Below are 22,468 nucleotides of genomic sequence, written 5' to 3'. Positions count from 1 at the left end.
ATATTCTGGTCCTCTATAATGTAACAAATACAAACGTATAACAAATATGAATGTAATAAAATACATCTTTATCTCCTTAGTTTTGCATTTATATCAGATGCATAAATGTAATGGTGAGAATCATAATATAAGTTTGTAAATAAAAGAAATGAAAAGAAATTATTGAAGCAATTTTTGGTGATAAATGTAGCTGATCACACTTGAAGAGGTTAGTGGAAGAACATGTTGATTGACATTTTATGGCAAATTTCACTGACATCATATTTATGAAATTAGGTTTTACGAACATTTTATAAAAGTTGTCATAAAATGTTAATCTATTTGTTCTTCTATTAAGCTCTTCAACTGTGATCAGCTACATTTATTATTAAAAATTGCGATAATTCTTTTTATATTTCCCTTATATACAAACTTATATTATGATTCTGACCATTACTGCATTCATGTATCTGATATAATGGCAAAACTAAGGAGATAAAGACATATTTTATTACATTTATATTTACCTCAATATTCAATTTCAAGAACTCCACATATGTCATTACAAAGTTTGCATTTTAAAGATTTTATTTTAAAATTAATGATAACTTCATGATTTCAATATAGAGATCTTTCTTTTAAAATATTAAACTACAGAGGTTTGCTACTACAAGTATAAGATTCTGATCAAAATTATGATCAAGACCCAAATGTAACACAGTATACTTGGTGAAAAAAAATTCATTGGCTCATAAGTAAGCACTCAGTCTCAAGACTCACCTGACCTTAATGAGAAAAAACAAAATGACTAAAACAGAAATGCAGTTGTCAAAGAAAAATGGAAAATAAAAGACTATGAAAACTATGATAGCTGAGAGTGAAATAGAAAATAGAAAATAAAGGTGAAAGAAACTAGAAAAACTGCTTTGGCCGTGAAAGGTAAATCAGGAAAAATTGCATTTCCACATGCTAGGGAGAGATAGCGAGGAACTCACATTGTTAGCAATAGAATTGGCATTCATGTGAAAGCAACATTCCACAGCATCAAGAGGAGCTAATGTGACAAGGGAAAGGGAAGAATTTTGGAAATATTGAAAATGAATTTATTCTCGATATTCCAACAAGGTAGGGTAATAGATGATTTATTGCATTCTTGATATGACGGATATGTTTATCATGTTTTTTAGTCTAAATTTTAAAGCACGACTGGTTTGTCCAATGTAGCCAACGTTGCCCTAGTAAGGTATTAATTTTTCATTTCACTCCTAGCTACTGGGGTATTTCTAGTTTTGTTTTTAAACTTTATACATTAATATTTTTCATTAGCAACCATTTAAATCACTTTTGTTTCTCTCATTCATATCTAGTGAATCTTTAGAATGGCTTCACAATGAACAGTGAATCTTTAGAATTTGCTTCACAAATATGACAAAAGTAATGAAAATCGACATTTTCAAAAATCAAACACTCAAGAATAGGCACACATTCTCAAGACTTTTCAGGTGGGAATGACACATGACGTGAGTTTTTGAGCGGTCAAAATATGTTCACTTCTATTACCATCTTTAAATTTTTTGAAGCTAATGATGTTAAAGCCACTTTCCGCTTTAGTTTTTTGGGATTACTCATTTAGTAATTCAGTTTATTAAATTAAAATACTTCATTCAATAATAAAATAAGTTTTACATAATTATTCTATGTATTATGTGTGCCAGATACAATACACTTGTGTCATAACTAATGGCACAGGCTCTCAGATTGAAAAATTAAAAATAATTAGCTGCAATTTTTCAAAAAATCAATGCAGAACAATTTTTTTTAGGAAGTCAAAAAATTCCGTTTATAATTCAAATTTCAAAAAGTCAAGTAAAATGATGAAATGTCACCAAGAATCAAAGTTGAAATTACAAGGCCAATTATTTCGAACAAGTTAATCTCTCCGTCCTAGTAAAATTTGTTAACAAATGTAATTCTTATTAGTCGATTTCAAAACTAATTCTAGATGCAATTTAGAATGAACTTTAGGTTATATTTAGCTAATTTTTTAAAAGTGGTGCATCCAGAAAATCATTCAAAACGGGGTTTTAAAATTAAATCTCAGTTTTATTTTTCAGAAATGTTGAACACTGAATTATTTGAAATAATATTGAAGAGTTGTGGCGGCTCAAGGAATAGAGCATTTGCCTTCCATTTATGTGAACCAGGTTCAAATCACAGCGATAGCTGTTCGATACAAATTCCCCACACGGCTTGCACCTCATACAGTGCTGACATAAAATGTCCTCAATGGTAGACGGATCATGGGTTAGAGTCCCCTTGCAGTCAGACTAACCATGGGAGGTTTTTGTGGTTTTCCTCTCTATGTAATGCAAACATGGGTGAGTTTCATCAAAACTCCTCCACGAAGGCAAATTTCTTCCAATGCTTGATACAAAATTTCTTGATAATATATTTTTGATGCCTTCTAGATTGCGTTCAAAATTACAAAACTACAGAGTTGAGCATTAGTAGTTGTAAACTCAAAAAATTGCATTGACTGTTCAATGACGGTTATAAAATAAAATAAAATAATATTGTAAGACCAATGAAGCGGGTTCAAATCTCTGCGATGGCTGCTCAATATGAATTCTACACCCGGCTCGCACTGATCACAGTGTTGAGGTAAAATATCCTGAGAGGCAGACAGATCATGGGTTAGAGTCCCCTTGCAGTCAGGCTAACCATGGGAGGCATTCAACGTTTTCCTCTCCATGTAACGCAAAGGTGGGTTAATTCCATCAAAAAGTCCTCTACAAAGGCAAATTTCTCCCAATATTGATCCAGGTGTTCCCTTGTCTTCTGGATTGGGTTCAGAATTACACAGAGTTGAACATTGGTAGTCATAAGCCCTAAATTGGGTCGGCTATTCAACGACGGTTATAAACAAATTTAATAAATAACAAAAATGACTTTAAACTGATAATTATTTTACACCAATAAAAGCCATTTGTAGCGAGATTAAAAAATTGATTTTTATTTTATGTAGTTAAAATACAAAAAATGCAGATTGAATAAAAATTAAGAAAAAATTTCATCTTATCATTTTTCATTATAGTCTTATGTCTATTTTCCTAGGTCTTTCAACCAGGTGGTTCAGAACATTCTCTCCAGAAAATGTTATTCCTTTATGAAGATACAGTGCGAAAGTACACTGCCAGGGTATGCCCATTCGTAGAGACGGTACTGGTTTTAAAGATATAGCCAAAAACAAAAAATTAACATTAAGGTGACTAAACTTTTATCAACTCTTCAGATTAAACTATTTGGATCACAATTTCTAGATTGCAGCTATTCCTTCTTATTTTTGTGCACTATACACCCCTAAATAAAAATCGGAACTTTTATATAAATTAACGCTCACCTCTACTAATTTTGCTAAAATTTGTAATAATTACAAGTACTGGGCTCTTTTTTTTTCAAAGAAGAGAGCTGGCTGCAAAAGCTAATGTGCAACGCTCTGAATTACTTAGAGTGTTACTACAAAAATAAAAATTTGGAATTCGTATTTTTCGAAAATTTGAAAACTTAACTTGATTTTTCAGAACATTTTCTAAGCAACTATATAATAATTTCCTTTACAGCTATTATTAAAGTTAGAAAGAATGTCATATTTTTAGCTACATCAATGAGATATGTCATTTGGAATCTTTTTGTCACTCCTAAAGATTAAGAAAAAAATAACAAAAAAAATTATTCCATATTTAAAATAAAATTCAGTTACTTTACAGTAAAAAAAAACCCAACTCTTAAATTCTTGAAATGAAATTTTATTAGTAAACATAACTAAAAATGACTCACCATATTAATTTATTCTGCACTGACTGCCAATCAGCATATTTTGGGATGCAATTTTTATCAAGATTTGATAAGTTTTCAGGTAAATGCAGTAAATTACAAAGAAAAGTTAAACAATTATACAAATGTTCACATTCTTTGTCTTTCAATGGAATTAGATGTTTTTCCTAAAAACAAAAATATATATATATTAATTTAAAGCAAATATTTAAATATTAGATGTTCAAAAAATAACTAAATAAATAATTATAAAACATGTTTTTGAAAAGAAATACTAATATTAAGACTGCATAAAAAGAATAATAACTGAAAAAAAAGCTTGAAAGGGTTATTGAACAATTTAATGTTCATTACAACGCCACTTTTATTTTGAAAATTAAAAATAAATAACATGCTTCTTAAACTATTTTGTGTACAAATATTAAACTATTTTGCGTACTAATAAACATTGTATGATCAATTGGAAAACTACTTAAAATATATAAAGAGAGAGAGAAAAAAAAATATCCCAGATGAAAACATTTCATTTTACTTGAAAACATTGAAAAATTCTTAACATTTTGTAATGCCATAACACCAAGTTAAAAAACAAAACAAAACTATGAATTATATGAAGAAAAACAGTGAGGAAGAGAGTAGAACCTTGTACCGCATGTACCTCAGACCAGTAAAAATATTTACTCCTGCAAATACATTGCACTGGATAAATTCTATAATTAGTATGTATAGTTGATACTTACAGGGCAAAATAAATGTTTGCCAGTGGTCATAGGATGACTAAATATAACAAATGATCACTAAAAAATTTTCTACTTGTCGCCATTAAATCACCATTTTTTTGTTAAAATGCCCCCCCCCATGAGCATTTTATTGTTGTTTTTTAATAAATATGGAATTATTATGAATATTTTATAATTTTCTGATAGTTAATTTATGCTTGTTCTTCTTCATTTTAGAAATGAACCTTGAAATGTTTAGTATAATTTCAGAAATGCTTCGAAAGAAATGACGTACGTTATTAATATCAAAATATTTTTTTAACATTTCTTTTTAATCCGTCGTTGAACAGCCGACCCAATTTTTGGGGCTTACGACTACTAATGTTCAACTCCGCAGCCTTGCAAATTTGAACCAATCCAGAAAATAAGGAAACTCCTGGATCAGTACCCCCAGAGGTACTGATTTATTATGGGAACATGGAGGACTTTGCGACTCGACAGATTTAGCGTACATCAGTCACCATTTACAACACGGGGAGTATTCAGTCGGTGGGGATCGAACCCACGAACTCTTGGACATGGGTCCAGTGCCCTACCAACCAGGCTCTCCACTGTAGACTAAGTAGCCACTCCTAAAAAAGATCTACAACTGGCAACTCGTCAGTAGTAAAATTTCCTTGTTTGGCCCTATATCGATAACTGCGACATTTCAGGTTTTTTAAGACTGAGCTAAAAAACTATTTTTCTTTTTAATTTTCCAGTTGCTGACTAATTTTTTTTCTCCAATAAATTTGATTGGAGATTATTATAGAAAAATAATAGTTTTGAGGGAACTATCATTGGATATACGAAATTTATAATTGTATGAAAAATCTTTTTTAATTAGACAGTTGCAGAAATATCACAAAATATGGAAGTGAAACTATATAATATTGAAGTGCCCATTTTTTTTACTGCTCTCCAGGCAAAGCTGCTCGAACCCTATTTTCCAGATTTCGGCTATCCTCCACATTACTGCTTTTGTAAAATTTAAGTAACTTCTTTTTAATAATAGTTATTTTGCAATAAATGTTACAATGTAACGATTATAAAAACCAAAAAGAGAACTAATTTATTAAATAAATTGGCATTTGAACTCCAATCAAATTTTAGTATTTACATGCATTACATTACCTCTTAATAAGTAATAAACTAAGTTCAACTAAATAAAGTTCTTTGAGGGTGTTTTTAAAATTATTAAAAACCTCCATTAAAAAGAAATAAATGAACCATTTTCACAACTAAGTGTCACGATTTAAATGTTGATAAGAAAATTATTAATAAAAACGGAGTAAAATGTTAATAAAAGTAATTAAATAATAAAAGGTAAATACGACAATGTTTGAAAAAAAAAAGAACTAAATTGAAATAAAAATATATTTAAAAAATATAATATATGTTCTGAAGACAGCCAATAAGATTGAACCAAATTTGAGCGCATCTTAATAAAAGTTTCCTGACTGAATGTAGAGAAAGAGTTTGATTTCAGAGTCATCCCCTTTTTAAACTTACTGATAAGCTATCACCACTTTCGTAACGTCCACCATCCACTGGCTACATCTTACTTCAATCCCAAAAACACTCCCTGAAAAATCTTGGAAATATTCCGTATGAAGCATTTATAACCAAATTCAAATGAACAAAATATCTTCACTTACAACCTACACCCCTAGACATCAAGATATGGATAGATAAAGTAGAGTAATTTGAAGCTGTGGACATTTTCCCAAAGTAAAAAGGAATCCGCTAACCTTGTAAGTGAATGACAAGAAGGGGATCATTGGTTTTGCCATGAGGCAAAATGAATTTTAAGATGGTGTTTTATTACCTAATAAAAACTTTAAAGGAAGCAGAAAATTTTTCTGAAAATATTTTTTCTAAAATAATTATTAATTTGGGAAAATATTAAAAATTTCCATTTACAATGGGGTGTGTTTGAACCCCCTAAACCCCTCCCTTGCCTACCTCCTTGGTCTGGTGGAAGTTACTCATTCTTTTCACAATAATATTTCAATACAATTGATTATCGGGAAGAATCAAAAGAGGAAGATTTGGAGTTTCTTAATATAAAATTTTTTGGAAAAACGTGAAAATTTTACTTTTTCAGTTGGTAGTTACAATAATGGTTCACTACGGGTAAAATATTTAATAATAATAAAGAATCAAACACTCAAAAACATTGAAAAAATATGTCACAAAAATGGGTTATTTTAGCATGCATTAAAATCACCATATAACTATATTCTACAAAGGAAAAGCAACATCAAATTCAAGCCCCACTTTTTTACGAAATAGTAAAATATAATAGAATACGTGAATTTTGTTATGGTCCATGAGTTGTTGAAAAAAGTTATGCAATAGCGAAAATTTAGCCAAAAATTGATTTTTTTGTAGCAATTCTGCTGCATGTTCAATTTTTTATTAAATAACATGCAGAATTTCTGTTCTTCAAATGAGGTGAAAAAATATTAAATAATCAATTAAATGGCATTATGCACAAAGCTGAAAGGCTTATACTGATACAATTGATAAAGCTTAAATATTTCAATTTTTTCTTCATTTATAATTTTTTGTTGTTCCTCCCACTGACTTTTAAGTAATTAGATTAAATAAAACACGTTTTAGGAAGCACGTTTCACATAACTTTAAAAGTAATATCAGTGATGTTTGCTACCTTACAGCTCCATTTAATCCAAAAAGAGCTCGTTTTTAATAATTAATTTTTTATTTGTTGCTTATGCTTTTTCTATAGCAGTAGTAGTTCATTTACGTCGCACTAGAGCTGCACAATGGGTTATTGGCGATGGTCTGGGAAACTTTCCTGAGGATGATCCGAAGACATGCCATCACAATTTTGATCCTCTGCAGAGGGATGGCACCCCCGCTTCGGTAGCCCGACGACCTGCACGCGAAGTCGAGCACTTTACGGTAGAACAGTTTAACGAGGATCAATACCGCACACCCTCGGTCCCTACCCAGACTGATCCAAGTGGTCACAAATCCGCACACTGACCGCAGCCAGTGATGCTTGACTTCGGTGATCTGCTGGAAACCGTGTCTTAACGATCAGTCCACTGCGGGACTGCTTTTTCTATAAAATCAATGGTAATTAAAATATGTACTAAAGAGAAAAATTAGTTTCTAAACAAAATAATTAAAATTCTTGATCGATTTTTAGGATCGGGGCTCAAATGCTTCTGCTGTCCAAATTTCAAGAGGCTAACAGAAATGGTTTAGAAATTGCAATAGTGAAACTCACAAACACTTCCTTTTATTATTTTCCCCTGTTCAAAAAGTCAAAATGTATGTCAAGAGGTCATTATCTTATTAAATAAATTTCAGAATAAAGGAAGATTTCAATTATGCATAACTAAATATATGTCACTAATATCTTAAATTCTTTTTTTTTAAAGTTTATTAGGAAGTAAATAATATATCACAGCTGGCACAAAATAATTCGGTAAGATATTTCCTTCCAAATCCTCAATCAGAATCTCCCGAGTTACAGATGCTGTAAATCTAACAAATGAAAATAATAAAATACATACAGTTACTTACTGATTTCATAACTGTTTCTCTGAGCATTGAGACAATAGGTGATGTAGCTGATGCATTTAAAAAAGCTTTTTTAATAGCTAAAGTTGATACAGCTAACTGTGTGTAAATATTCAAATGCTTAGGTGATAAAGCAGCTTCTTCAAATTGTAAAAGACATTCAGCAGGTAAACTCAAACTCACAAGAACTCTAAAATATATAGGTAACAATTTATATAATAAAGTGATATATCAGGATACGTTATGTTTTATATTAAGCAAATAAAATAATCAGATTTAAAATTGCTGAGAAATTTTAGCTTTTTCTACGAGCATTTATAAACGTTTAAATGTAAATTTATATAATTATGCAATTATTAAATATCATACTTTGTGGAAAACAGAATTACAATTATTTTATTATCTTTGTGCTATTTCCTTTATAGATTACATAAACTGCAGACATGTATTTATTAATAACATACCATAAATGTCTGACTAAATTAATTAGCAAGATCAATCAAATCACTAATTTAAGTTTAAAAAAATGTAGTGTATAATTTATAAATATAAATTTAAAATTGCAATTTTTTTCATCTGATTTTTTTCTTCCTTTGGTAATATTTCGTCATACACGAATTACTGACTTAAATACATTTGATGACGTGTTTTAAAACTAACATTGAATATCATTTTTTCACAAAAAACATAGTACACTAAAACTCCTATAAATTCCTGATTTAAAAACTCATTCTTCAAAAAATTTTAACATTACAAAAGTAATATTTGTATTATTAAATTTATGTTTAAAATTTTTTTTTTTACATCTGTGAAATTAATTTTGTGGTTTCTTTCTTTAAAAAAAAAATAAATAAATAAATGCTGCATCAAAAATTTTCAATAATTTTTAATGCAGCAATATAGCTTCAAATGTATTATTATGATTTCAATATAACTTTTTAGTTATACGATCCTACTATTTATTAACCTTTTAAACTTAGTTTTTAAGGCATCTTTTAAAAAAAATCTAATTTAAATCAAATAATTATGATTGTTTTCTTTTGTTGAGAATTCAACTAGAGATATGAATGCTGATACTATATTATTAAGGAATTCATCTATATTATAATGTATTCATATATTTATCTATGAGTTGTTTTTTTTACTTTCACAGTTTTTGAAGAATCCTGATGGTCTAGTTAATGTATAAGGAAGGAAATATTTTCTGTTAATTTTGTAAAATTATAAAAATTGTCTAAAATGTTTAGTAAAATAATTTTTGGAAATGTGAAAAAAGTATTTTCTTGATGGTAGTTATGGTCTAGATGTAACACTTGAAAATAATAAATGTTTTCTTTTAAAATTGACGTCAGTGTTTTTTAAATCACAAATGAAAACAAAAAATACATTTAAAAAATTTACTTTTTGAAATACTGTACTCCAGTGTTTTTTCTTTTTTTTTTTTCTTCAGCTTGAATCTATGGAATTTATGTAAAATAAGTTTGTCTCAAAGTAAACCCAGAAATTTTTAAACTTAAGATTTATTAAATTGTTAATGAGCAATTTGAAATTTTACAAATATTAAGATAACTTTCCAGTTAAATCTGAGTTAAAATTTTTTTTCATATCTTGCAATAAAAAAATAAAAAAATTGAAATAAAAAATTATTCTTTATGAGAAATAGTAATAGTTTCAGTTCTTAAGTGAAATTTTTTATTGTTTTAAAATTGTTTAGATAGATAAAATGTTCTTTCAGAAAATCTGACTTAGCTTTTTCAAATTAGTAAGAAAAACAAATCATATAGAGATAGATAACAATATTTCACATTTTTCATTCAACTGTGTTCAAAAGCATTGCAATTTTAAAGCATATCAGTTTTCGTATTGCAGTTTTAAAGCATTTGCAGCTTTAATTTATTCAATGCAGGTGTTTTACTCCAAATTAAAATATATATTTGTAATTTAATTACAAAACGTATACATATTTGCAATAAATTCTATTTAATTTGGAATACAAAACCTATATTCATTGAGTTAAATTTGCATTTAAATTATAAAGCAGCAGAATCAATTTTTGGAAATCTGCACAGTATTAAAAGATTATCCCTATACAATATACAACATCTCCAAAGAAATTTTTGCTACGAATAACGTTGCAAAAGTATCTATTGGTGTTCTTTCGTATTTGTAAATGCTTATTAATATTTATTTTACGAACAACGTTATGAAAGCATCCATTGGAACTTTACAGCATCTGTATAATTTGCCTACGGTAAGAACTCCCCGCTCCGCCACAAAATCTGAGGTCGTCTATTGCTATGGAAACAAAAATTGCGCATTTCAAGGAGGGCAGCTTCTTTTCACTCTAGGTCTAACTCAGTAGACTGGAAAAAAAAGATTACCTTATTATTGTCGACCCGAGCCAAAACTTGTCCTAAACAGTGACCCCACACCTCTACTTGAAATAGTTATATCTCGTTACCATAGTCACCAACACGTTACCATAGTCACCACCGCTAGGGGAGTTCTTACTTTAGACAAACTATAAAGGCTGTGGAATATGTTATTTACGAACTTTGTGTTTTACGTCATTATTGTATCATCGATGGATATCATTTTTGCGATGTCGTACAATATGAGTAAAAGTCCGACGTTTTTACATAGATCGATGTTTCGAAATCGATCGATATTGTGACACAAAATGTCCCTTAAACTCAGAAATATTGGTATAAACTTTGATGGATAAGGTAACAAACACTTTGCGTAGTAGAACATGAAGCCAAAAATGCAGCGAGACTTTTTACAAAATTAAATCAAAATTTAATGTTTATAATTTTCCTTATTTCCGAACTGTGACAACTTTAAAATAAGATTTTTATAGCAACCACTTATTTTTAAAATTTCTTTAAGTTGCTTAATCTCGGGAATTATTCAACCCTTTTACCCGAAATTTTTGGTTTTAGCTTAAATAAGAATAGGGAGAATTCCGTATCGGTAATTGCATCAAAATGGTTGCTTAGTTTGGACAACAACCGAAAAGTAAAGCACAAAATATTATAAAAATAAAACATAAATAAATAAATAAAAACAGAAAAGAGAAAACTCGAAATGTAAAACTCAAGGATACCTCCGAGCAAACAAAGTTTTCTTTCTTTCTTTTATTATTATTATTATTTTTTTTATTTTTTTGAAAAAAAAAAATTCATTCCCAATTTCAAAAACCGGGCAGTTTCTCTTGAGGACTTCCAATAATTCCGAATATCCCTTGAAAGAATTATAAAATAAATGGTTTAAAGAAATATTTTAAGAATTTCACTGCTTTTTTCTTCTTCTTAAACTTCCTTAAACGGCCAGCTAAGTCATAATATATTTTTACTTTTTAATCATTAAACCATTCATCCCATATCATTAATAATAAAACATAACATATTTATAGGTAAAAATCATGAAGATTTGAAGAAGAAAAAAAAGTGGATTTTGTATAAGGAAATCGTATATTCTGTTGTGAGAAACACAAGGTTCGATGGAATATTTCATGTGAGGCTAAGTTGACACGCAAAAATTAACCAAAAGAAATAAATAAACAGATAAGATAAAAGTTCGTTAAATATATACAGTATGGTAAAATACTGTACTGCACAAATAGTATTGTTCCTTTTTATACTGTGTCGATTTACAGAGGGTAAAATAAAAAAACGCAACGCTTTTGATCTAACGATCGGATGGATATTAATAGATGTGGATCTTGAAGATTCGGTGGCATAGCCTGAACTAAGCTAAATAATTAGGGTAGACGATATTTTGAGTACTTTATATGTATCTTTTTCTCGACCGATATTTGACCCTCAAAATATGGTCCCAATAGTTTACGGAGAATGTTGAAAACTATTTTTTGCCTGTTTCACAACAATTTATCAGCTACTATTCGAATGATAGACTTCAAATTTTCTCATTTAATTAATTTTATCTTTTCCATCAATTAAAATGATGAAAAAATTTATATATCTAACAAGCAAAACCATAATTAAATTAAATAAAAAAAAATCTTAAAAAATTATATTTAATATGAAATCTTTGGATAAACAAGTTTCATAATTGGGCTTAAAAACATTTTGATTCGTCTGATTATTTCCAGAAATATTACAAAATAAAGAAGATATGAAATTTATATTAGTAGTCCCAATCTTTCAACCGTTTTCCTAATTTCTTTTTTTTTTTATCATATTTTACCAGATTGTGGCTTCCTCCCTCTACCATATGTAGCGAAAATCCAAATCCGTCGCGAAGCGGAGAAAGTACGGTTTTGTATTTGATTTCATAACTTCAAATATTGTTTACAATAATTAATTAACATATTTAAGTTTAGACTCGCCAATCATTAACAATCATTCTTTTTTTTTAAAAAAAATGTTCAACGAATACTAATGGTTTTCAACTATCTCATAAAAAAGATATAAAAAATATAAAAATAATAAAAAATAATAACAAAATTAAAAAAAGTAAGACTCAAGATATGTTTATTGAATAATGTTGAATATTTAGAAAAGTATACTTCGATAAATCAATGACAAATTTCTCCTATTTCACTTGGCCATCAATAATTTTTTTTTCAATATAAGCGTTAACGTTCTATCGAGTGATGGTGACATTTTTCCTCGATTAAATACGTTCAATAGCCGCCGTTGCGGAAGGTAACACGTGAATTCGAAACACGTGGTAAAATACAAAAGAAGAAATGTTTTAAGAAGCATGCGCAATCAAGATAGAACAACGGATAAACAGGTCGAGATTTGCTAACAAAGTCTTGTTTTTTCTCGTAAATCTCAATTATCATTCTTGTTTTATTTTATTCGATTGAGTTGAAGGTCAAATTTAAAATTCCAGTTTTACGTCTTTGTGATGCACAAAAAAACATTTTGATTGTGCTTGAAATGAAAGTATCACTTAGAAAGGGGGAATGAAATAAATGATTAACCTAAATTAATATTATTGTATAACAAAAATATAGCATTTTTATATCCTGAGAAAAAAACATGTAGAGGTTGGGCAAAACTTGAAAAGATTAATCAATCACTACAACATTATACAGCTCATTTGTACTTAATATCCATTTCTTTAAAATTTACTAAAAATGTATTTTTATATCAATGGCGTACAATACCTATTTAGTTTTATTCGCACTTAATATCTGTCAGATAATTTATTAAAAATGCTTTTAGCTGAGACATACAATATTTAATTAGTTTCATTTGCACTTAATATTCATAGTCAGATAATATAAAAAACGTATTTAGCTGATTTCTTATCCCTGTGTATTAATAAAGCTAAATAGGAAAATTTTTATAATAGCACCTAAGGGGAAGTATTTGCAGAGATGTCTTTTCGATGTAAAAAATTAAAAATGTTTTTAGAAAAAAGAGAGTACGTATTAACCTTTTTAACGAACCAATGCTCTGATAAGTACTTTTATTTACTGTTTTCAATGAAACGTGTAACTGGAATCATTTTATCGCTCCTACTGTTGCCATATTTATTATTGAATTAAATATATAAATAATTATCAGAATATACACATATATTCATTAAAATATATATTTTCCTTTCTCTACTTGATATAAAAATAACTCTGTTAATATTTAAATGCAAAATAGCTTGGACCGGGACGGAATGAACTTAAAATATCTCTGGACCGTTAAAAGTTAAAATCTGCGTATACAAATTTATTCTCGAATAATTATAATGAAGCATAAAAAATAATAAATGAAAATAAGGCAAAAATGTGAACTAATAACTTTCTTTTAAAGCATTAACGAAAATGTTGGGACAATCACGCTTAAAATATATTTTGATCTCTTCTTAAAATGGTAAAAAAAAAAATTTCAAGTCGAAGAACTAACGGAACTAGAGTAGAATATCACCAATCAATTTACTGGTAGTTTTGAAAACATTTGATTAAACTCTTTTAAAAATGGAGAGGTAGGTTTGGTAAAGACTACAATAATAGTCCGCTACAACATTTTAAAATATTAGGTTGTTCGAAAAGTAATTTCGTTTTTTTCCCCAACAGAAGACTTAATTATATTTTTTCACAACTAACTTCACACTTCATAATCATTATATATTTTGACAACTGATATAATAAGGCTTGCTTTTGTAGTTCGATTGATTTTACGCAGTCGTTTTTGGTTAGTGCCCTCTCAAATATAGAAAATGATAAGCTTAATTTTCAGCATATTTTACATTTTTACTAAGGAAAAGGTAAAAATGCTGTTTAAGCAAGAAAAAAATTATCCGATGCGTAAGACAAAGATGTGGCAGTACGCCAGTACTTACCAAAAGTTCTTTGCAAAATTTTGATTAAGAAGCATAAAGATGAACCACGGCAGTTTAAGCTGATGAAGATACGATAAAGGAAATAATTGATGCAAACCGGCAAATAACAACTTGGGAGATCGCCGAGACATTAAATTTATCGAATTCGATCCTTCGTAGTCATTTGAAAAGCTTTAATTTCAAAGCTCGATTTACGTTCTCGTCAAGAAAATGATCCATTTTTGAAGCACATCATCACTGGAAACGAGAGTTTGTCTAAAATAATGTTCCGGTCTTCACAAAATATTTTTGACGGTAATACCTTTACATCAAATAAGGAGGTCAAAAATCACGTGGATCAAAGTTTTTTGCTAGTAAAGAACAAAAATTGTATACACGTGGAATCATCTTACTGCCAGTAAAATGGCAAAAGGTCCAGAATGGACAATATCTAATTCAATAAAATATTTATAAGAAAATTATCTTTTATTTTTATGCAAAAAAAAAAATTCTTTCAAAACAACCCACAGTATGTTACAGGAGTTACTATGCTATATATGTAATGCATTAAAGATGCGTTAACATTAATGTGTTTTAGATATTGGCTAAAATCAATCAAGGTTTATTTTATATCAACATTCCAATAATTAAAATAATAAAACTATTGGTTTTTCTACAAAAACAAGTTTGATTTTGAACAGATAAATAATTTTTAACCCATTTTTTCTTATAAATATTTTATTGAATTAGATCGAAAAATCGAAATGAAGAATTGAATTTGTGTATTTAAATCCAGCTTAAAACATACTATAAAACATACTACAATAAACTATTTATGTTTCAATTTTACACAAATTTCAATAGGTTTTTGAGAATTTTGGATTTCATTAACACTGTTTGATTATTACATTTCATTTCTTGTTTAAGTGAAGGTTTCGATCAGATAAATCAATAATGTGTGTTTTTTAAAACTAAGTTTATAAGCCTTTACTAATATTTATCATTATTATATGGAAAATTTTAATCACCAAACTCAAAATAATTTTGAGTTGTACTCTTTTAAACATTTTTAAAAATAATCTCAAACTGTCCTTTTAAAACTGGTTTTCTCCACTGATTAAATTTACATTTTAATTTTTTTTAAATATACTTTATAACTTATTGTTTTCTGTGCGGAGTAACGAAGTCTACCCAACTTTTTTCCTAAAACTTCTGTTACCCCCCCCCCCGGTACACACTAGGAGTATGGGGTCTAGAGGGCACACTCCATAAGTTCTTGATTTTTATGGAAATCTTAAAAAAAATTGTTTTGACTTCATTATATTGTAACTTGATTTAGTAGAATTTTTAAATATTTTTTTAATTGGCTAAATATATGTTTATATTTCATGCACTTTTTTTTTGACCTAGTTAATTTTTTACTCTAAAATTTTTTTTAAAAAACTTAACGCCTAATTTCTTTAATTTCTTAAATGCCGAATGAAGGAAACAACGTAGATATGTTTTTTAAACTATTCTAATCACATAAATAGGAAAAATAAATATTATGACATGTCAGGTTTTTATTTTCATTTAATATTTTAACTTCCTGAAAAGAAAAGGAAAGGAAGAAAAAAAAAACAGTTTCATTTTTACTAATGTATGTTTTTAGCAGTTTACGTAGATTTATTCTCACCAACTAATATAAGCTAAATATTGAGCAGGTGTAAGTTACTCCATGTTGCAGGGTATCTCTCAGCATGTTTGTTTTTTCTTTAACATATATATTTCGATATTTTTTATGCATGTAAGCATTAAGTGTAGCTGTTAACCCAAGTTTAATAACAAGTAACTTCTAAAATAAATGTTTTTGAATTCGCACACATCTGAAATTGAAAATTGGCCTTAGTAAGACCGTATGATGGCGTCGTATAAGAATTTATTTTGTGAATCCACATAGATGTTTAGTGGCATAGTTAAACTACACTAAGTAAAATATAGCAGTACAAACATTACGTAATTTTAATATATTACCAACGAAAGTAAACAAACAAGAAAAAATAAGTTCCGCAAAAGGCTTTTATCAAATATTTTTATAACAAATATTTTGAGTTTCTTAGGAAACAATGATATTAAATGAAATCTGAGATATTCTAGTAAGTTTTTCCTTCATCTGTTCAAACAAACGTCATACTGCTTGTTTTATGAAAAGATTCTGAGTACAATTTTTGCATTAATATTTGCACATCAATTATGTATATAAAGAACAAGATTTATGATACTATTGTTGACGAGGTTATTTAACAACTTATTTAAAGCATTTTTTGTTACTTCATCAAAATAGTAACAGAAATACGTCACCATATGAAATCTAGGTCTTTCAATACCTAAAACAATGCAGTAGAAGTAAACACGCTACATAATAATAGATTTCCCATACTTATTTAAAAAAGCATAAACGCAAAAAAAAAAATTATAATAATATTAATAAACATATTTACTTGCTAATTCTGTCGTGAATAACTGATTCATGACTGGAATTGTAAAAATGAAATAGTGCATTAAAAAAAAAAGCTAATGGCAAATAAAGAGTAAAATTTTAACAGCGATTTTTTTACAGGTAATATTAAGTTTGGCGATAAAAAATAAACAACGAGTCAAAATGAAGACAAGCAAAAAGTTAAAATTTAAACAGATAAATAAAAAAAAGTTAATAGCCATAGGAGAGCCGCGGTGGCTCAGGGGATAGAGAGTTCGCCTTCCAATGAGATGAACCGAGTTCGAATCACAGGGATGGCCGCTCGATACGAATTCCGCATCCGGCTTGCACCGACCACAGTGCTGACGTAAAATAATCTCAGTGTGAGTTGGATCATGGGTTAGAATGTCCTTGTCGTCAGGCTAACCATGGGAGGTTTCTGTGGTTTTTCTCTCCGTGTAACGCAAATGTGGGTTAATTCCATCAAAAAAGTCCTCCACAAAAGCAAATTTCTCCCAATCCAGGAGTTCCTATGTCTTCTGGATTGGGTTCAAAATTACAAGGCTACGGAGTTGAACATTAGTAGGCGTAAACCCAAAAAATTGGGTCGGCTGTTCAACAACGGTTATAAAATTAAAAATAAATAAATAAATAAAATTGAAAAAAATAGCCAAAGGAACAGTAAAATTTAAACAGCGAATTTTAAAAAAAAGTTGCTTATAAGAATTGAAACGGTAACATTTAAAAAGGTTAATAACAAAGTGAATTATTTCAAAAGGTTTTAAAAAAATATATATAAGATCCCAAAATATATTTGATATATTATGTGATCATTATATATAAAAAATATATTTGAGACCATACAATGAACATTCGAGAATAAGTAAAGGCTGAAATATATATGTAAATAAAAAAGAATGGATTAAGTCTTCACAAATGAATGGCATCAAAGCAGTGTTTATAATATTCGTAGGAACTTCATGAATTTAATGAAATATTTAGCGTACATTTGTCTGAATTGCTGCTGCTATTTATTAGAAGCTACATAACTCTAGTATATGTAGACAGTCACTATGTAATTTGGAGATACAAGAAAGACAGTGTAAGTACTAAGCGATTTGCTTGTCAACACCAATGTGTTGAAAAAATAAATTACAAAAGATTTAAGTTTTGCTCCACTGATTTAACTATGGTTTATAACTGGTTGATGATTTAGTTTAGGAAAGTTAAACATCTGTTAACACCTCTTTAAACTATTATTTAAAATTGTTAAAATATGTGTTTTCTCTTTTGTTAAATGGCGTTGTCGGATAAAGCCTTGTCTATCAGACATATCTGAGTAGTACAAAAGGCTAAAAAAATAAAAATAAATAAAAAGACCAAAATCTCAGATAAGTTACACACAGTGCCTCAATAGTAAGGAACGAGTACACGAAACCTATAGCGAGGCAAAGGAGCATGATGAAAGCTTTATTACGAAAATCTTTTCTTATTCATTTTGTTAGTAAATCTGATCAATCAAAAAAATTTTTAAATTTCTCCCGAAATACTAACAGGATTGTTTTGAAACTTTAAAGTAGTTTGGATCATGCAATTTTTCATACTTATCAAGAAGGATTAAAGCTTTCAAAGGTTTGAAGAATCGACAATAAATTACGGAAGTAAAGAAGTATTTTTAAAAACCCTATTCCAGAAATTTCAGCAAATAGTTTATAACTTGTATCAATTACTTTGGTTGTTAATTGCAATAACTGAGTAAAATTTCGTAAACCTAGCTTAAATATTTATGGAGATATTAAGAATTTTTTTTAAATAGAAAACCAATTTTTTTTGTTACAAAATTACTGTTTTAAAACATGAAAAAAAAATGTTAAAAATTGCACAAGATATGAGCATTTAAAGTAGTTCTTTCATACTGCACATGGGCGGAAAAATTAAAATTTCTTTTTTTTTCATACTTTTGTAGGAGTTGGCCCTCCATGCGCTGCAGTGACACAATTAATCCTTCTTGACATACTTGTAATAAGATTTGATATACAGCTGTAGATATTTGCTTCCATTTTTGCTGTAAGAATGTGACCAGCATAGGCGTTGCGTGACGAAAAAATTCGAGGGGGGGGCAAAAGAATTCATTTTTAAAATCTTCTATATTTTTTAAAAAAAGCTATTATTAATAGGTCACCTCTTAATTTCCATGACATTTTTATTTTAAATTGATAAATTTATAAGAAAAAAACCCTTCAAAAACAAAATAAAGTTAGAAAAATTCTATTTTTTATTGAAATTTTATTATGAATTAAATAATGAATCTGAAAATATGATAATTAAGCAAATATTCATCACATCCTAATTTATTTAATGAAGGTAATATAGCCATTATATTATTACATTTATCATACTCACTCGAAAGAAATAAGAGCATTACAAAATCAAATGAAAATCTAAATGTATATTTAATGAGAACAAAACTATTTCTTACTGCAAAGATCGTTAAAAAAATAACTACTAAAAATGTCTTATAACTTAAATGAAACTGTAGTCAATATGTGTCATTTTACACTGAAACCAAATTGAATAAAATTGTATTTTCGCATTTACTAAATTTACCACCCAGAGAGTATTTCGCAAACTTTCAATATCCTAGCAAAAACGCATAATTGCTTCATTAAAATAGAAAAGAACATATTTTTCTGAAAAATAATTGAACCCTTTTTAAGACGATGTCATATTTCGTTGCATTAAAAATAGAAAGTAAGTGAAATAAAATTATAGCTAAAACGTGATTTGAAGATAGATTTGAAACGCAGTATGGAAACTATGGACTCTTATAGTTTCGAAATGAAGGCTATATTATCATTTTTTGAGGATAACAAAAAATATGAGAAAGCTTAATTTTCAAAGATAGCAATTTTTATAACATTTACAAGGATGTTATAAAAATTGCTGGGAGTGACGAATGAATTAAAGTAAATGACATTAAGTCAAACAATTCAAATAAAAAATATTCTAAATCAAGAAGAAAGGCATCTTAAAACGAAAGTATTTATTTAGAAATAAATATAGACAATATTTACTCAAAGCAATTATGACAACTGATATTAATGAGCATAAAAATCAAATTATTCAAAAAATTCTCAAATACTGCAACACAAGGCACTAAATGTGTGCGTTTCAATTATGTAACTATAAACTTTTTTTTAAAATAAAAATAAGTATTACCAGAGAAAGAAAAATTTTAAAAACTTTGTTTAATAAATTCTTATTTAAAAAATTAAACTCAATAATATTATGAAATGTAATCGATTTTATTTTATGTCGGTGCCCTTGATTCGAAACGATTTCATCAAAATTTGAGGGGATCAGTATTTTACGATATCGTTGAATGTTTGCCGTTCGTTGAATTGTTCCTCGCCCCCCCCCTCCCCCCGACGCTACTCCTTTAGTGACCAGCTCGGTTGTAAATTTTGCACGTGATTCTTTGGCCCGTAAACGTCGCTCTAATACGTCCCACAAATAATCTATAGAGTTTAGGTCCGGACGCTGAGCAAGCCAGGAAAGACGTTTTACGTCCGTATCATGATACCACTCAGGGATCTGTTTAGAAGAAATTTGGGTCCGTTAACGGACCCTTCACAAAATAGCTTTTCATAAAAACGGACTCTTCACAAAATATTTTAACTTTAAAACGGACCCTTCACAAAATAATTTATCTTTTAATCGGACCCTTCACAAATTTGTTTATCTTCATCATTGTTTTGTTAATCAAATAAACCCTTCCCCGGGGGAGGGGGAAGACTAACGAAATAAGTTTTGTCTTCGGCAGACGCTTCTTCCTTTATTCGTTCGAAATGAATATTCTGCGTTTAGCAATATAGGCTAAATACCAAATATTTGTATGTTGCATCTCTAATTTAGTAGCAGCAATTGCTGTTTATCTTTTAAAATTTAATTTTTTAAAATTATAATTTTACAGTGTTGAGCATAATCTTGTATCTCTTTACAATTTAAAAACTCCTTGAAAAAGTTTTTTACAATAACCGGACCCTATTTGCGCAAATTCACAAAAGCCGGACCCTGGTTGAAAGAATGTGACTTAACGTTTATTTTATATTCACAAATTACGAGTAATTTTTTCTCTCACAATTTTAGAAAAACGGACCTTTCACAAAATGTCTGGACAGACCCCTGCCACTCCTAGAGAGAGGCTGCGACATGATACGGAGCGGTGTCGTGCTGGAAGTAACTCACGTTATTTCCTTAAAATTGCCAGAATAACACTCTAGGTCGTGAGGTTTAACTTACCAGAAACAACATCCCCAAACAAGTACACCACCGAACTTGACATTAGGAATTATAAACTCAGATAAAAGACGTTCCCCTGGCATTCGCCATATCCAAACTCGCCCATCCAACTGAAAAAGCGTGCAACGAGACTCATTGCTTCATAAAAATATTTCCCAGTGATCTACAGTGGCGATGTTGTCTGGCGGCTTTGTTGGACAAAGTGATATTGGGTTTGTGTGCGGCAACGCTTCCACGGATATTGAGAACGTGCAGTTCTTTCCACAAAGTATTGTGGTACACAGCAATGCCTGTTGCCTGTTGAAATTTACTGTTGATAATATGGAGTGGTTTCATGCGTTTCTTACGAACTTCCCGCTTCAGGATATGCCGAGCCAATTCATTAAGTGACGGCAAACGTGTGTAGTTCGTATCCCAACTCCTGTAGTTTTCCACTTTTCACGATTTTACCAATAGTTGCCCGTGGATAAGATAAATCAGTCGCTATTTCGCTACTAGATTTGCCACTAATATGACCCCTTTCAAAGTTCCCGTTGCTGCGACATATTGTCACTACTTGAAACAGAACTAACGACTTGACTATTTCACATATCGTATTTATCTTTAATATAAATGACGCGTGAACGCTGGATTAGCATAAATATTAAGACAGATTTTATGCAAATCCACTTTCGTACTAGCTGTTATTGCCGGCTTCATTTTTAATAAAATCTTGTTTCATAATACAAAATTAAATTTGTGGATAACCCTCTATCATTTTGAGCTCTCTTTTTGAAAAGTATAAAAACTACTTAAAAAATTGCTTGAAACTTTTTAAATTTTTAAAATATTGAAAATCAAACTTTTTTTGTTAGTTGCTGAAAACGATTCACTACAAAATTATGAATTTTTTTTTTTAATTTCTTCAGCGCAGCACAAAAGAACTACTTTAAATACTCATATCTTGAGCAGTTTAAAAAAAAAATCACATTTTAAAAGGATAATTTTGTAATTAATTTTAAATTTCTTAAAAAAATTCGTTTGACTTCGAATATATCGAATAAGTATATACATCGAATACAATTTTAATTATTACAAACTTAATTTTAATATTTACTAATAAATATTTATTTAAATAAAAATATTTATTTAAATAAAAATATTTATTTAAATAAAAATATTTATTTAAATAAAAATTTTATTAAAACGTAAGACAAAAAATGTCCGAATAATGTTTTACATAAAAATGTCCATATCTCCATAAATATTTAAGCTAAGTTTACGAAATTTTAAGTAGTTATTGAAATAACAA

The 22,468-nt window shown here is 28.9% G+C and overlaps 1 protein-coding gene across 4 annotated transcripts in view; it reads right to left on the bottom strand.

The window, feature by feature from the left end:
* tim (timeless) overlaps nucleotides 1–22,468 on the bottom strand; it is a 119,072-nt gene that overhangs the window by 75,091 nt on the left and 21,513 nt on the right. For 3 of the 4 annotated variants that reach the window (XM_071187525.2, XM_071187526.2, XM_087154800.1), the window contains exons 5-6: nucleotides 8,130–8,316; nucleotides 3,817–3,980 (exon numbers count right to left, since the gene is read on the bottom strand). In XM_071187525.2, coding sequence (XP_071043626.2) covers nucleotides 3,817–3,980; nucleotides 8,130–8,316 — 351 coding nt within the window. Of the gene's footprint in view, nucleotides 1–3,816; nucleotides 3,981–8,129; nucleotides 8,317–9,527; nucleotides 9,584–22,468 lie in introns of all 4 variants that reach the window. The other variant, XM_087154801.1, reaches the window with a different exon arrangement.

Source organism: Parasteatoda tepidariorum, chromosome 11 (genome assembly GCF_982258835.1).
Source record: "Parasteatoda tepidariorum strain Cologne lab strain chromosome 11, Ptep-v5.0, whole genome shotgun sequence".
NCBI lineage: Eukaryota > Metazoa > Arthropoda > Arachnida > Araneae > Theridiidae > Parasteatoda > Parasteatoda tepidariorum.
Note: the sequence above shows the minus strand (reverse complement) of the source record. Positions and strands in the feature narration are given on the sequence as shown.